This window comes from Castor canadensis, chromosome 13 (genome assembly GCF_047511655.1).
Source record: "Castor canadensis chromosome 13, mCasCan1.hap1v2, whole genome shotgun sequence".
Classification (NCBI taxonomy): domain Eukaryota; kingdom Metazoa; phylum Chordata; class Mammalia; order Rodentia; family Castoridae; genus Castor; species Castor canadensis.
Genome location: NC_133398.1, coordinates 24,927,303 through 24,941,699, shown reverse-complemented (window position 1 = coordinate 24,941,699; position 14,397 = coordinate 24,927,303). Strand labels below are relative to the sequence as shown.

Below are 14,397 nucleotides of genomic sequence, written 5' to 3'. Positions count from 1 at the left end.
TCTAGTGTATTCCTTATTAAATAAAAATAAATAAAAGGAAAGAAAAATAGGAGTGTCCTGTTAATCTCAAGTGCCAGCTTAAAGAAGGGCACTTATTACACTGAACATCTTTTTGTTCCAACCAAAATGTGTATCTGTAAAACTTTAAAGTTATTTTTAAAAAGTCTTATGCTTCCTTATTTTTATTCATATATTCTATCTTCCTTCTCATTCAAATACTGCCTTAAATTGTGGGTTTACCTGAGGGGCCCCTAAAAACCTTGCTCTTTCAGGTAACTATGTTATATTCGAAGCCCTTGTGAAAAATACTCCCTCCTGAGCCTATCTTTTCTTTGACTTCTGAAATGTGATTGTCTAAAGATGAGAAGACTTGGAGGATTAAACCCTAAATTCCATTCATTTGATGTTAATTATTCCAAGCTGTTAGGATCATTTTCTTCCAAGGACTCTAATGTGCATTTCTAGTCCTCTTTGTTGACGAGAATTAACAATAAATACCTTCAGTATTTCTTCTACCTTCCAAACAACCAAATTATCGGCCAGGCAGGCCAAGAAATCAACAGATGCTGTTTGTTGTTTTTTTTTTTTTTATTTATCCTTCTGGTATTGCTGTTTGAACCCAGGGTTCTGCGCATGCTAGGCAAGCACTCTACTATCTGAGTTATGACCCCAGCCCTTTTGTTTTTATTTTGTTTCTGAAACAGGGTCTTGCTGTGATTTTTTGCCAGGGCTGGCCTGGAACTTGTTATCTTTCTGCTTCCACCTCCTGAATAGTTGGGATTATAGGTATGTACCACCACACCCAGTGATGCTCTGCTTTTAATAGAATGCAAACTCTTGGACAGCTAACAAGTCCCCCGTAAGAGTTGTGCCAGCTTGATGACTCCCTTAGGGAAACATGAGAACACCCTCCATCCAAAGAGCTCAGCACTTTGTCTGGAATCCTCACTGCACGTGCACTGCATTTTACCTGTGCCCAGAATTACTCTTTCACCTACTCACACCATGTGCCTGACTCCATGGCAGGGTCATAGAACCCATGCAGCCCACAGAGTAGCACCAAGTCTACCGCCTAGGTGGGAGAACCTGGCTGTTTTTTACTTTAGCCTGTGTGGGGACAATTCCATATGCCTCAACAGAACTAAAGTATCAGGAGAAGGATGACAAATATCTCAGGAGAGCTTCCCAACTGATGGGCCTCAGAAGAGCTGCAAGTACACCAACCCATTTATCCTCTAATCCTTGGAGAAAGTGGCTAGACCTGGGGAGCCTGGAGCCTCACTCAGGCAGCTCCATCTCCTCACCCCAGAGCACTACATGCATGTCACCTTTCATGTGTGCCAGGGTCCAAAAAAAGTTGGAAAGCACCACCACTAGTTCACATTCAGTCCCTTGGCCCAGAACTGTGACTCTGCAATTGGGTTCTCTTGACAGACCCCTCCAAGTGCTGTGTTTTCACAACAGATGGTGTCAGCCAGAACCAAACCTCCTGACCAAACACCAGTGCAATTATTAATCAAGATCCTTAAATACTTACAGAGAGGAAAAACAGCTAACATTTTTGAGTACCTAGCACTGTGCCATTAATTGATGCATTCTCCAACAACCATTTGAAGAATGGCCAATTATCTGTGTTTTATAGGTAAGGAAAGAGGAACAGAAAGACTAAGTCACTTTCCCAAAGTCACGGGGCTAGTAAATGGCAGAGCTGGGATTCGAACCTAGGCAGCTAGACTGTAGAGCCCTGTGCTCTCATTAGTGCTGAGTGACACTAAAGATGTCTAATGATGAAGAATGCTGGTGGGCACTTAGCTTTGGCTTTGCTGCTCTTCGGCTGGGATCTCAGGTAACTCGCTTCACTTATCGTGGTCCCAGACACTGCATTCCAGGATATTTATTAAGTGTTTACATGCCAGGAACCACAGCATGACATAATGAAATAACTTGATCTCTGCCATGTCTGATTGAAAGATGACAGAAGGTGCATTTGTTATCCTAGTTCCCAAGACACCTGTCACTTATTTCAGTTATAATCTAGCAGACTTAACAGACCAGCATACTGTTACTTCTTATTAAATTGAGTGCAAGCATGCTCTTTGTCAGTAAGCTGAATATATATTTGAAAAACTACTTTTTTCATAATGAGCTTGAGAAGAAAATTGTATTGAACATCGTAGAAAGGTGACACACTACTAACGTCAGGTCTGTTAATTTGGGATGATTTTTACTTTTTTTTTAAAAAGACTAGAAGAAAGATGACTCTACCTTACCTCCCTCTTGTCTGAAAAGGTCAAAATGACATTTTTTGTTCTTAGCATGCATAAAGCCCTGGGATTCCCAGCACTGCCCTGCCCATTAAACTTTTTGATGTGGTTTAGCTTAGTTTATATAAATGACTAATTGGCAGAAGAAAATTCTCCCACATGGTGACGTGATTTCCTACTAGGTGGGTCCTCACTTCAGTTAGTTTACTAGCTACCTGGAGCCAAACATGGCGCCCTTCTCAACACACCAGTACATGGTACCGTGTAGAAGAAGAGCAAATACTTGTTCACTTAATTAGTTTTAGCGCATTACATTTTAATCTTCCTTAGGTAATTATCAACTATCTATTTATAAAAGTTTCACTTTGGTCATGAATTCCTTAGAAATCCCTAACTACATATTTAATTTCTGCAAATTATAAAATACTTCAAATCTTAGAGAGTCTTTAAGGTTCAGTGTGGTAGCTGGGCCTGTCTTATATGAGCCGGAGTAGGGTAGGTACATTCATCTTCTGAGTCTAGAATTTTCCTTTGGAGTAACTGCTATCAGTTGACTTCAATGAAAGACTATAAGCAGGTAAGCAGGACTTGAAATTTTTCCTTCAGAAAATCCATTCTGTCTTGATGTTATCTTTGCTAAGTTTTACAATGGCTTTCTTAATGACTATTTTCCTGTGCTTGTGTGCGTGTGTATACACATGTGCAAGTAAGGTCAGAGAAACTGTGAAGGGATTATATGATTGTGTGCTAAGACCTAGGATGATAGTATAAGAGGTACTTAAACTGCTTTTGCTGGAAAGCACTAAATACAGGAGAAAAGCTTGACATCACTGTCTCCATTTTGTACTTGTCCTTTGCTCAGAGCCATTCTCTCCTGCAGCCTCCTTGGAATCAAGGAAGGACAGCACTGACGACATCTTCATGACAAGGGACTGAAACTACCCCTGAGGAACAGTGGAGCCTTGCAGGACAGACCATCGCACAAATGAGGACAATTACCTATAACGGTAAGGCTACACTCTGGATCAGGCCTAATCATGTCTTAGGAACCAGATTGCTCCCCTCAAGTGATGACAGTGATAACTTCTCCGGAATCCTTAAAGAACAGGGGACTGAGACAATGACCAACCAGACCACACCTGTGACTGGGATTGTTTAACTATGTATACCTCTCTTCCCCTGTTCCCAGTTCTTTGTCTACTTAAAGACAAAGCTCACATCTGTACCTGAAGATGGCTAAAGATGGGCTGAGTGTTTACTTTGCCTCTTCCCACAGCATGTCCCAGGACGGGTAAGAAATCTCCTTTCTCTCCCTTCACCAGGCCTCTTTGCACAGAGACAGGTGCAAGCCCGGAGGTTTGAGCTTAGGATCCATTTAGATTAGCAACTTCACATCAATTTTAGGATCTGAGTCCAGACAATTACTATCTCCTAAGTTCAAGTTTGCTGAAGGCTCATGACTAAGAGTTGTATTCAATCTTTTCTTGCCTTAAAAAAAGTGGATGGATACAAATATAGCTGTTTTCCTTTTCAGTATTTACTTCTTGTAAGTCTGATAGTCCTCTTGGTTTCTTTCAGGATTTTTTTGGCCTCTCAATTCTGTATCCCAGTGCCCCACTTTGCTTTCAATGTTTCATTATTCTTTTTCTTCTGGAGGGCAGCAGCGGGCACAGGCTGCCCCTAATGGCTGCTTTCAGTGTGTCCCCAAACAGTTCTGTATAAGAGCCTTAAGGAATGGCAAGACAAAACCATTATCACCATGAAAGCTGGGCTGCTAGAGTGTAAAATAGCATCCAAATAGCCAGCTCTTCTGTGCACCGGAGCCACGAAGACTTAGGAGCTGGGAGTGTGGGAGTGAGCTTTTTCCACTCCCAGACACCATCCTATTCACTAAATGAATGAAATGAAAACATTATCCATTCCAGAATGAAGTTCAGATGAGATGAATAAAATGCATAATTGCTGAGGGTTGGTTTTAGACATTCTGATTACACAAGATACCAGAGCTGAAAGCTGGGTACATGTTTCTGAGGTGATATGGATGAAGACTCATCAATTTTGGCATTCATCAGTGCTTAAAAATTCTCAAACGATCCTTTCTCTGCTCCCTCATTCTTGTAGGCTTTTCAGAAGCTTCTATTATAAACATTCTTAGTCAGTCTCTGAGGCCAGACACCAGGCCGAATTTTCAGGGCTTGTCGGCGTAATTGCCTTAATATAGGTACAATGTGCATTATTCAGTCAGGGAATAAGGCTGGTTGGGTTGTTAGCATGGCAACGCCTCTTGCTTCTGAGGTCTTAGCTGCACAAAGGGGATGTTAAAACCACTCACCATTCAGCAGGGAATGATTAGATAGGTTTCTGTGGGTTTCTTGTAACATGAGCCTGCGGGGATGTTCCTCTAATTATTCTAACCCTTTTTAGTGGATTGCCTAGACTACAACAGTTTTGGTATTTAAAATTCTGCAGCCTTTTCTCCAATAAAACTACTGGCCAGCCTTGGGATGTGGTCAAAAATAACAGAAATATAATTGTAAATAAAAGTAATTCCTTCTTAGGTCAAACACAACAGGAAATTTACAATGTCTGAGTGGATATTTAAGTATCTGAGTGGAATAATCTCAATAAATTCACCCAAAGGAAAGGAAACATAGATATTAGAAACCCACTCCATCTCCTCAGCTATTTTTACATGTCTCGGTTCCCTTTTAGGCTCTCCTGTATGGTATCATACTGTTTGTGATCAGAACTTCTGGAAATCAGCTTTTAAAAAATGTCTGGTAAAGATCAACTCTTCCTGGCCTTCTCTTTCTTCACTATCATAAATGCTAAGACCAGACAGTTAGGATGGGGGAGGGAGGAGATGAAGGTGAGGGAATATGGTTGATGAGCTGTATGTACATATATGATATAGAGCCATGAAACCTCCTGCACTTGCTTTAAGTGTGTGTGTGGGAGGGAGTTCCAGGGGGAAGATGGTGAGGGAGATGTAATCAATGTACAATGTAACCTATTCAAAATTGTCACAATGACTTCCTCCTGTACAATGAATATATCCTAATAAAAATGAAAAACAATAAACAACAAAAAAGAACAGGGTTCCAGAGGTTCACAGAAAATAAAAAATGGCACTTACAAAGATGGAAAGGTGTGCAAATGCAACAAAAATGGAAACTCTGGCTTACACATCAGACTAACAAAATTTTTTAAAACGTTAGCAAAAGCTGTGAGCTGCCTTACTGGGAGTTCACAGAAGCACTGCCATCATTGCGCTGTGTACAGGGTGTAAATACGTAGGGACCTTTGGAGGGAAATTTTGTTAGATAATGTCCAAATAAGATATGCACATACCCTCTGACCCAGCAATTCTCTGTCTTGGTAGTTTAGTCTTCCGATTCATTCTTTCAAGGGCATGGACAGAATGCCCAAGCATGGCAGACAATTACAATTATACGGAGTTACTGCAGCTTGCATGTCTATCAATATTGATTGGTTAAATAAATAGATGTGCTTGCATAGAACAGTTTGAGGTTGACAAGAAGAAATGCTAACAGTGTTTGCCTCTGGGGAGAACTAGAAAACTGGGGAATAAAATAGAAAGGAAAAATAACTTAAAAATTTTTTTGTTGTTGTTAGTACCGGGGTTTGAATTCAGGGCTTTGTGCTTCCTAGGCAGGTGCTCTCCCGGAAAAATAACTTTTTTGTTTGAGTTTTTACCATTGTCTGTATTACCTATTTAAGAAAAAAAAAAATGCCAGGCATGGGTGGCTCATGTCTGTAATCCTAACTAGTTAGGAGGCTGAGATTGGGGAAAAACGTGGTTAACAGAAAAAAGCTGGATGTGGTGAAGCGAGCCTGTAATCCCAGCTACATCAGGAAGCTTAAAATAGGATGATCGTGATTCAGGCTGGCCTGGCAAAAAGTGAGAGCCTTTGCCCAAAAATAATCAGAACAAAAAGGGCAGATGGAGTGGCTCAAACTGTAGAGCACCTGCCTCACAAGCACGAAGCTCTTAGCTCAAACCCAGTATTGTGAGGAAAAAAACAAAAGAAAAATGCACAATGGTTCCCTTTATTACTTTCTACTCAGTTTCCTAATAGGTCAAAGCATCCTCTACTTTGTGCGAGATGAAATCCCAAATTAGATAAAATGGGAGCTGAGCAGACACTGTTTCGATTCTCCGAACTTTTGAGTCCCAGTTGGAGCAGTAGAATGGGTTCTCAGCAGTTTCACCAGTTCCTCACCTTATGTCAATTTTGCCATCTTATAGGCGCAAAACCATTGTCCACATTGCGCCTGAACAGCTATTTCCTAGGAGTCTCAGACAGAAATATCATTTCTACTTCTCCTTTTGTGTCCTTTCAAAAGCTCCCCATGGTGTTTCTGCTCTTAGCCCACTGGTTTCAAAGAGAGGCATTTTTCTGTACTGTGCTAACCCTCTTCTGTCTGATCCTTCCTTTAGATCCAGGTAGCCCTCTCCATTGCTAAACTTAGACTACACATCTGTACCCATAAGCCCATGAGATACAGCATTTCTTGAGCTAGACTTTGACTCTCTTTGCCTGTTTCTGTCTACATGGACCACTAAAGCCTTATGTCTCAAAACCCATTAAAACTTGCTGCCAGCTAGTATCAAACACTGCAAAGCACCTTAAGACATAATGTCATTTCATTCTTTAACCAGCGAGATACAGCTAATTTTCCTTTGGAGATGAGGAAAATTAGTCTGATAGGAAAAATTGGCTAAAGGTCAATAAGTAGAAAAGCTGCAATTTTAACCATGTGAGATCCCAAAGCTTCTGCATTTTCAGGGAAGTGGGAGGCTGTTGCCCTTCACACAATCTGAATGTCATACTGTTGACCCATTAGTCCCTCTCATCTGGCTTGCAATGTCCTGCCATCTTGCTTCTGCAAACTTCCATTGCTTTCTGCATCATGGGTTCTAGTCTTGGTGCAGACCCTTAGACTGGTGTGTGTGTGTGTATGGCCTAATCTTGTCCAACAGTTGGAATTCATTAATGTCCTGCCCCTGGAGGAGGGCAAGACGATGACATGGGCATGGTTTGATAGACTTGGGGGAAGGAGGACTAATGGTGAAATTAAAGACACACAAGGAACCATTAGAATCCTGATTCTTCTGTTTCATCATAGGCCTATGCCTATGACGCAACATAGGTGCAAACCTATGTTGAACAGAGACTTAGCAACTTATCATATATCCATCCATCACGTGTTACTTAATGAAAAAAGTGTGCCTCTAATGAAAGCTAAAATTCAGCAGTTAAAACAAGGACTGACCAGTAACCAGTTGTACTTTTCCAAAGGAAGGTCCTTCCCTAGTCCACCTTGGCTTGGGATGACTGTTAAAATGTAGGTCTCACCCCCAATTACTTCAAGAGCCCAACAACAGACATTTTAAATGTCCAAGCCACTGCTTGGCTCCTTAATTTGGGAAGAAGTGGGCCTCTTTGCAGAATTATTGATTTCTTTTGCCAAGACTGAATGTCAATTCAGTCAATTTCAGGTTTGTTTGCCTTGTAGATACCCCTGGGGCCTCTTAGAATGTGCCAGTTTTCCTGCCAAAGGGACTTCCCTTTAACAGCAGTTTGCCTTTATCTCTGCCTCTGCATTTGCCTGTGGCCTCCTGTCGTGAGACAAGGGAAGCAAATCATCCTAGGCCAATTTAGGGTATTTACCTGGAACATTTGGAAGACTTAGTTTGAGAAATATTGATCTGAAGGGATCAATATGGCTGTCCAGGGAGTTCTTTGATGAGCTCAGATTTTAAAGGACTAGTTAAAAGCTGCAAAGTCAGGGGCAACGAAAAGGCTGCCATTAGTTGTGTTCAGAGCAGGACCCAGGAGGCTGAAGCCACTGACCTGGAAGGATGGTGGATGGTTTTAACAGGCAAGAAAGGCAAAAAGGAACTCTCATACTGTCATTATTCCATTTTTGCTCTTTTAAGGAGAACATTTTCAGTGGAAATAGTTGACCAAGCAATGAACAGGCAAGAGGGGTTTGAAGGCCAAGCAATTACCTGGCATGCTTCCAACACTTCTAAGCCCTATGTATTACATCAGTTCAATGACACTGTCAATTCATTTAGGTGTTCTGAGAACTCACGGAAACATGAATGGATGATAGAAGACCAATTAAGGACTTGAGTTTCAAAACTGTAAAAAGTTAACTCCATTAGTTGTAGAATAGCAAGCTTGATTTTGCTGATGGCTAATGTTCCAGAGGAAGTTCTTATTAATTCTTGGGCAGAAAGAACAGGATTATCTCAAAGAAGGAATTGCTCACTAACAATAATATCCAATCTCTCTCCTTTGAAAATGGGGTTGTTGTTGAATGAATGCTTGTGGGGATCAGTTTTTAGACTAAGGGAGGGTAGTGAGGTGTGGAGAGTGTTGGCTACTAGACTGCTGGCATAAAGGGGTGGCTCTCTAGTTAGCAACTAGACGTGTGTAGTGAAATGTACTATGATATAATAGTCTTTCTGAGATGTGGACTGTCAGTCATGATGGTGGGATGATTGGTTGTGAGACATTAGAGTCCAGAAGCTGAGAATCCAGACTTTTGACTTATGACTTACCGGCTGCATGGCAAGTATTTTCAGTCTTGTACTTGCACTTGGCTAGAGTCTTGGCCTGACCTTCTCCATCTATGACAAGATAGCACCCACCTTGCAGAGTGATGGGAAGATAAAGTGAAGTGACACATACAGAGTGTGAGGCACAGCCCTTGGTATTAACTCCTCTGCAAGGTCAGGTGGCTGGTCTGTCTTCTTGCTCTGCTCAACACTGTAACAATGCCTCAAATGAGAACATAGTTGACACACTGAATAGTACTCACATGATGAAGCTGAATCCACAAATAACCTGGCAGTACATGTCCTACTCAAAATGTGATGGCCCCAGGGTTGATAAGGTTGATCAGAGAGATGATGGATCACTGTTACTTGGTTAGACATTCCCTTTAGAATGAATCCATTTTCTGAGCAGACATTCATTGAGCACCTGCTATCTGACAGGCACTGCAGAACAAAGGCAAGTGAGACACAAAACTCATACTTAAGGAGAGTACAGGCTTCAGGAGATGAACAAAAAGCTGTTTAAATACAAAGCTATGAGTACAACATTCCTGCAACTGGGAGTGGAAGGGGGAGGTGGTAGTGGAACAGAGAACACAGAAATTAACCCAATTTGCAGAGGTGGGGACTGTCAAGAGAGTCCCTGGAGAAGATGACGTCTGAGTGTAGGCTTAAAGGATGAGCAGAAGTTGGGGGAAGGGATAGGAGTGACAGAATTCTAGGTGGAAGGAATAGCATTTGCAAAAGCACAGATGTGAGTAACAGCAGGGTGTGGTGTATGCCAGAAATTCCAAGCAGTCTAGTATTGTAGGCATTTAAACAGGAGGGTGAGAAATGGGGAAGGGAGAAGTGCTAGAGCAATGGGACAGATACAGAGAGTGGGGGAAGACCATAGAGAGGCCTTGGACTTGTGTGGGTGATGGAGAACCCCAGCAGATGTCTAACACCAGAGTGGCATTGCCAAATGGTGATTTAGAAAGACTGTGCTAGTGACTGCGATGAGAACAAGCTTGTTAGGAGTGAGGGAAATCAGAAGAGCACCTCTGAACAAGAGAGAAGATGCCTCTGGAAGATCAGCGTTGGGAAGGAAAGAAAGGGCTAAACAGAAGTACTAAGGAAGCAGTGCTGAACAGTCCTGTAGACTGCCTGAATATGGGAGAAGAGTCTAGGATAATGTATAAATTCTTACTATGGGTAAAAGAGAAATTCAGGTGGAAGAGAAGTTGGAGGTTGGGAGGGGTAAAATAAACTTGATTTTTCAATATGTGGAGTTTGAAGTGAATATGAGATGTCTAGGTTGAAATGTCAGTCTAAAAGCTCATAGGAGTAGTGTGAGTTAGAGATGATGGTTTCAGAGACACAGCACTATAAAGTCATGAAAAATGAGAAGACTCCAGTAGACTGTGGTGAGAAAAGCAATAAGCAGAGGAAAGGTCCTTGGAAAACACCAATATTCAACAGGATGACAGAAGAGGAAGCTGGTAAGAAGGAAGCTGTCAAATGCAGTAGAGAAAGGTCTACTAAGTTAGGGACTGAAAAGTATATATTTCATTAACAATTAGGATTTATAAATGTGCATACTGATCGTCTAATCTTGGTTGCAGACAACTGAATCCACTCAAGTGATTTTAAGCAGAAAAGTATTTATTAGAGGGCATTGGATGGGGCATACAGACTACGGCAGGCCATAGACAGAGGTTTAGATGTCTTCCAGCCGGACAGAGCAAAGTAGTCAAGGCAAACACCTATCCTCAACATAAGATTATTATTGGGGACCCCAACCCCATTACTACCACTTCTTTCTACTCAGTACCATGACTGGGTACTACAACCCTCACAGAGTTGCCCCCAGTGAAGAAATGCCTCATTCAGCCTATAAGAAGAGCCACTCTTGCCAGAAGCAGCCTCAGTCCAGGATGATCTTGCTCCATGCCACCTAACTGAATGCTCCTCACCTTCAGACTCACAGAAGCCGACAGTCCCATTACTGAGATCATCCAAAAATGAGACTTCTGTATAGAATAATCAGTGAAATGAGAATGGAGTCAAAAAAGGGAAGAATAATCTTTATTCCTTAGAAACACATTGTAAAAATGTTATCAGAAAGATGAAAAGATCCAGAACACATTTATTGGGATGCAACACATACACTGAGGATCAAAATATCTGCTAAAATGGAATACACCTGTAAACAATAGCTCAGGGAGTTGATAGGTGGCCAACTCCACTGTGCAAGTGTGCAGCTGACTCTCTCCTCCTCCAAAGATGTTTGTGGTAACCAAAGAAAGATCAGATTTGAGCAAGAAAATATCTCAAAGAGTGTCAATACATTCTTAAGGACTTAAAATGGGCCAAATTACAATTACACACATAGAGTGGCACAATAATTAATTTCACAAAAACACTAGTGAAAAGCTATCTCAAGTCTATTTATTAAAAGGAAAAAGGTTTGATTCATGACTTGAAATGGGGGAAATAAATATTTTGGTACAAGTTTCATTCTAAAAGACAACACATTGTTTTCTGGTTCTACAAAAAGATCAGGGCCATGCCCATCCTACTACACTACAGAGTGCTTTGGCACAACCTCCATAAAATCTTACAGGTTTTTATTTGAGCCCTAAGTGTGTCACTCCTTCAAAGGAGTGAAGTTAAGGGTAAAATCCAACCCCTCAATTTCCAACAGTGTATCTTCACAATGTCTTCTGAAATCATGCAAGTTAGCAGCACCAATCACTAAGACATTAAAAATTACTCACACTTGAGTAGCAAATTCTACCAAAATAGATGTTATACAATTTATGATTAGTACTAAGGCAGAAATTAAGAGTGGCTAAACTGCTTTAAGATATGAAATTCCAAGTATCCCTGTACTCCTAACATTTATTAAGTTATATACATTATTGAGCTTCTGTTGTAGAAGGGGATAATGCAGTTTTCCTTATGAGAAACTTGGTTTGAATGTATGTTCTCAGCCTAAGTAAGAAGTTAAATTTTAATAAATCACAGAATGTTAGAGTCAGAAAGGACTTAGATCACGTAGTCCAATCCTCTATTTTCAGGTGGAGAAACAAGGCCAACAGAGGGGAAATGACCTATTCAAGGTCACACAGCTGTGGAGGCTGGGCCCTAGCAACCTCAATCCCTACAATAGCACTATGTGCCAAGCAGATCCCCTAAGCTTTTTGGTTTTGTTTGGTCCCATTAATTAAATTACAGAGAATATCAGGTACATAGTGAGATGATAAACATAAGACTTCTACTCCAATTTTAAAATCAGAATATCAACATGATTCCTGAGCCTTTAACTACCTTCATTTTACTGAGAATGCCATCAATAATAAATTCTGACTAATTCTCATGGTTATCTTCAAACACCTTCAGAACTATTCCTTAAAGACACTTGTACAAACACATCCATGTGATGCCAGAACAATTCTCATGGAATGCAATGACACTACGGTGTGACTGGAAGTCAGATGCTTCAGTCTCTCAAAGTGCAGTCATGAGTTTGTCTCGATACGTCACACTGTGTACCCCTCCTAAGTTCTTCTGGTTCTGGTCGTGGACATAGTCAAAATGGCTGGCATCTCCACTGGCCGAAGCTTTCCAGTGCGACCTGTCATCCTGAAAAGATGGCCTGTTTTGTTTGCAGAGTGAATGGTTAGTGGGGGAATGGAAGACAACTCCAAAAGGAGAGTGAGACAACACACGCACAAAGGAAGTGGTAGGGGAAAAGCAGTGAGGAGGGATGGCTTATACATGGAAATTAATGGACTGGCGATTTTAGTATTTTAAAAACTCCAGTGAGGATCATCTATTAACTTCCAAGTCGAGAAAAGCTCCGTCTATAGCTGAGTCATTGCTTCTCAAAGGGCAGCTGGTGGTCAAGTCAGTCTGGGGAGCTCCAGGTGAAGGGAAAGGTTCCTTTACCATGCTAATGTGCACAGTGAACACCTTAGGGAATGTTTGCCAGAAGCGTTGGACTAATGAGCTGTCTTGTCATGGGGTATCTCTGGAGAGCTTGATAAGATGCAAAATGCTGGGCCCCACCTCAGAGATTCTGACATAGATGGTCTGGGGTGGGTCTGAGAAGTAGCACTACTGGCTAGTTCCCAGGGGGTGCTAAGGCTGCCAGTCAGCAGGGCACTGAGAGGGGCGCTATTAAAATTCCCGTGAAAAGCTGGCCTAGGTCATGCATCAGAAGGAGCTACTCTGATAAAATGGGCAACACTAGGGATGAAATTTTGCAAACCCAGTGTTGGTAAAAATCACATTTTTTATAAGTCTCCTCTCTATCCCATGTCTGAAATAAAGATTTAGAATTATCACTCCACTAATCTACCTTGCTTTAAAAAGCTACGTGAATATCAAAGTGTTTATAATAATGAAATTGCACTGCGTGTCACAAGATCCCCAACAAACTTTCATTCATGTGCTCTGGACAGATTTATTTGCACCACTGATTCTCCGTACTTTCTCAGAAAGCAAGGATCACAACTTCACCTTTATGCAACCTGAATTCACCAACTGTATTTCTGAAATAGTTTGACATATAAACACCAGTTAAGACTGATCAAAAATGCACATCTTAAAGGCACACTTGCTTTTGCAGAGCTGGCCTTTAAGAAAACTTTCAAGCTGACTATAAACACAGCCTAGCAGATGCCAGCTCACTCCAGGAGGATTGTTGCATGTTAGGGCAGGGGGCAGTCAATAACAGCCCTTTGGCCAAATCCCACTGTTTTTATAAGTAAGTTTTATTGGAACACAGCCATATCCTTGAATGTACATATTGTCTTCAACTTCAATGGCAGAGTGGAGTAGTTATGACAGTAGCCACAAAGCTGAAAATAATGACTCCTCTTTTCTGAAAAAATTTACTCATGCAAATTTTCAGGGAAAAATTAAAAAAAAAAATCCACTGCCACCAAAGCAACTGTTGCCTCATCCCTGAAAAAAAAAATCCTTTAAAAAACCCCACAACAATCCTCAAGTTTAATTACATTCTAAATAAACAAATTCTCAGAACAGGGAAATGTTACTTAGAAACTTCAAGCAACATCTCTGATATAAAACCAAACCCAAAACGTATGAGGTTAGATAATTTTCAAAATCAATTCGCTTTCATTTCACAGAGTGGTCGCTGATTTCCTTTGCTTTGCAAATGATTTGTCTCTGCTGTGGCAATGCCACCCTCAGGACTGTTCTTGCAGCATTCATTCTGATTCATAACTTAGTAGGGTGGGAACTTTCAGAGAAAGAAATTCCCAAAGCACAGCTCTGTGCACTCAAGCACTTACCTGACATTTGGAGAATGAGGGTGCCACCGGGGCTGGCTGGGGTGGACATTAGGATGGTACTGAGGCTGGAAATAAAACACCAAATTTGGTTACTCAGTGACCTTTGGATCTCAATGGTCTTCATTCACTTTTTCTTCCAGTGCACCATCTCGGGGCAAGGGGGCTGTGAATAGAAAGGCTGTAACTAAGCCTTGGCTGGGGGGTGTACCTTTCCCGGGATGATCGTGTTTCCTCCACT

The 14,397-nt window shown here is 41.3% G+C and overlaps 1 protein-coding gene across 5 annotated transcripts in view; it reads right to left on the bottom strand.

The window, feature by feature from the left end:
- Nucleotides 1-14,397, bottom strand: part of Epb41l4b (erythrocyte membrane protein band 4.1 like 4B) — a 132,152-nt gene that overhangs the window by 48,475 nt on the left and 69,280 nt on the right. For 4 of the 5 annotated variants that reach the window (XM_074051307.1, XM_074051308.1, XM_020175896.2 and 1 more), the window contains exon 15: nucleotides 14,160-14,224. In XM_074051307.1, the coding sequence (XP_073907408.1) occupies nucleotides 14,160-14,224 (65 nt within the window). Of the gene's footprint in view, nucleotides 1-10,904; nucleotides 12,497-14,159; nucleotides 14,225-14,397 lie in introns of those variants that run through there. The other variant, XM_020175898.2, reaches the window with a different exon arrangement.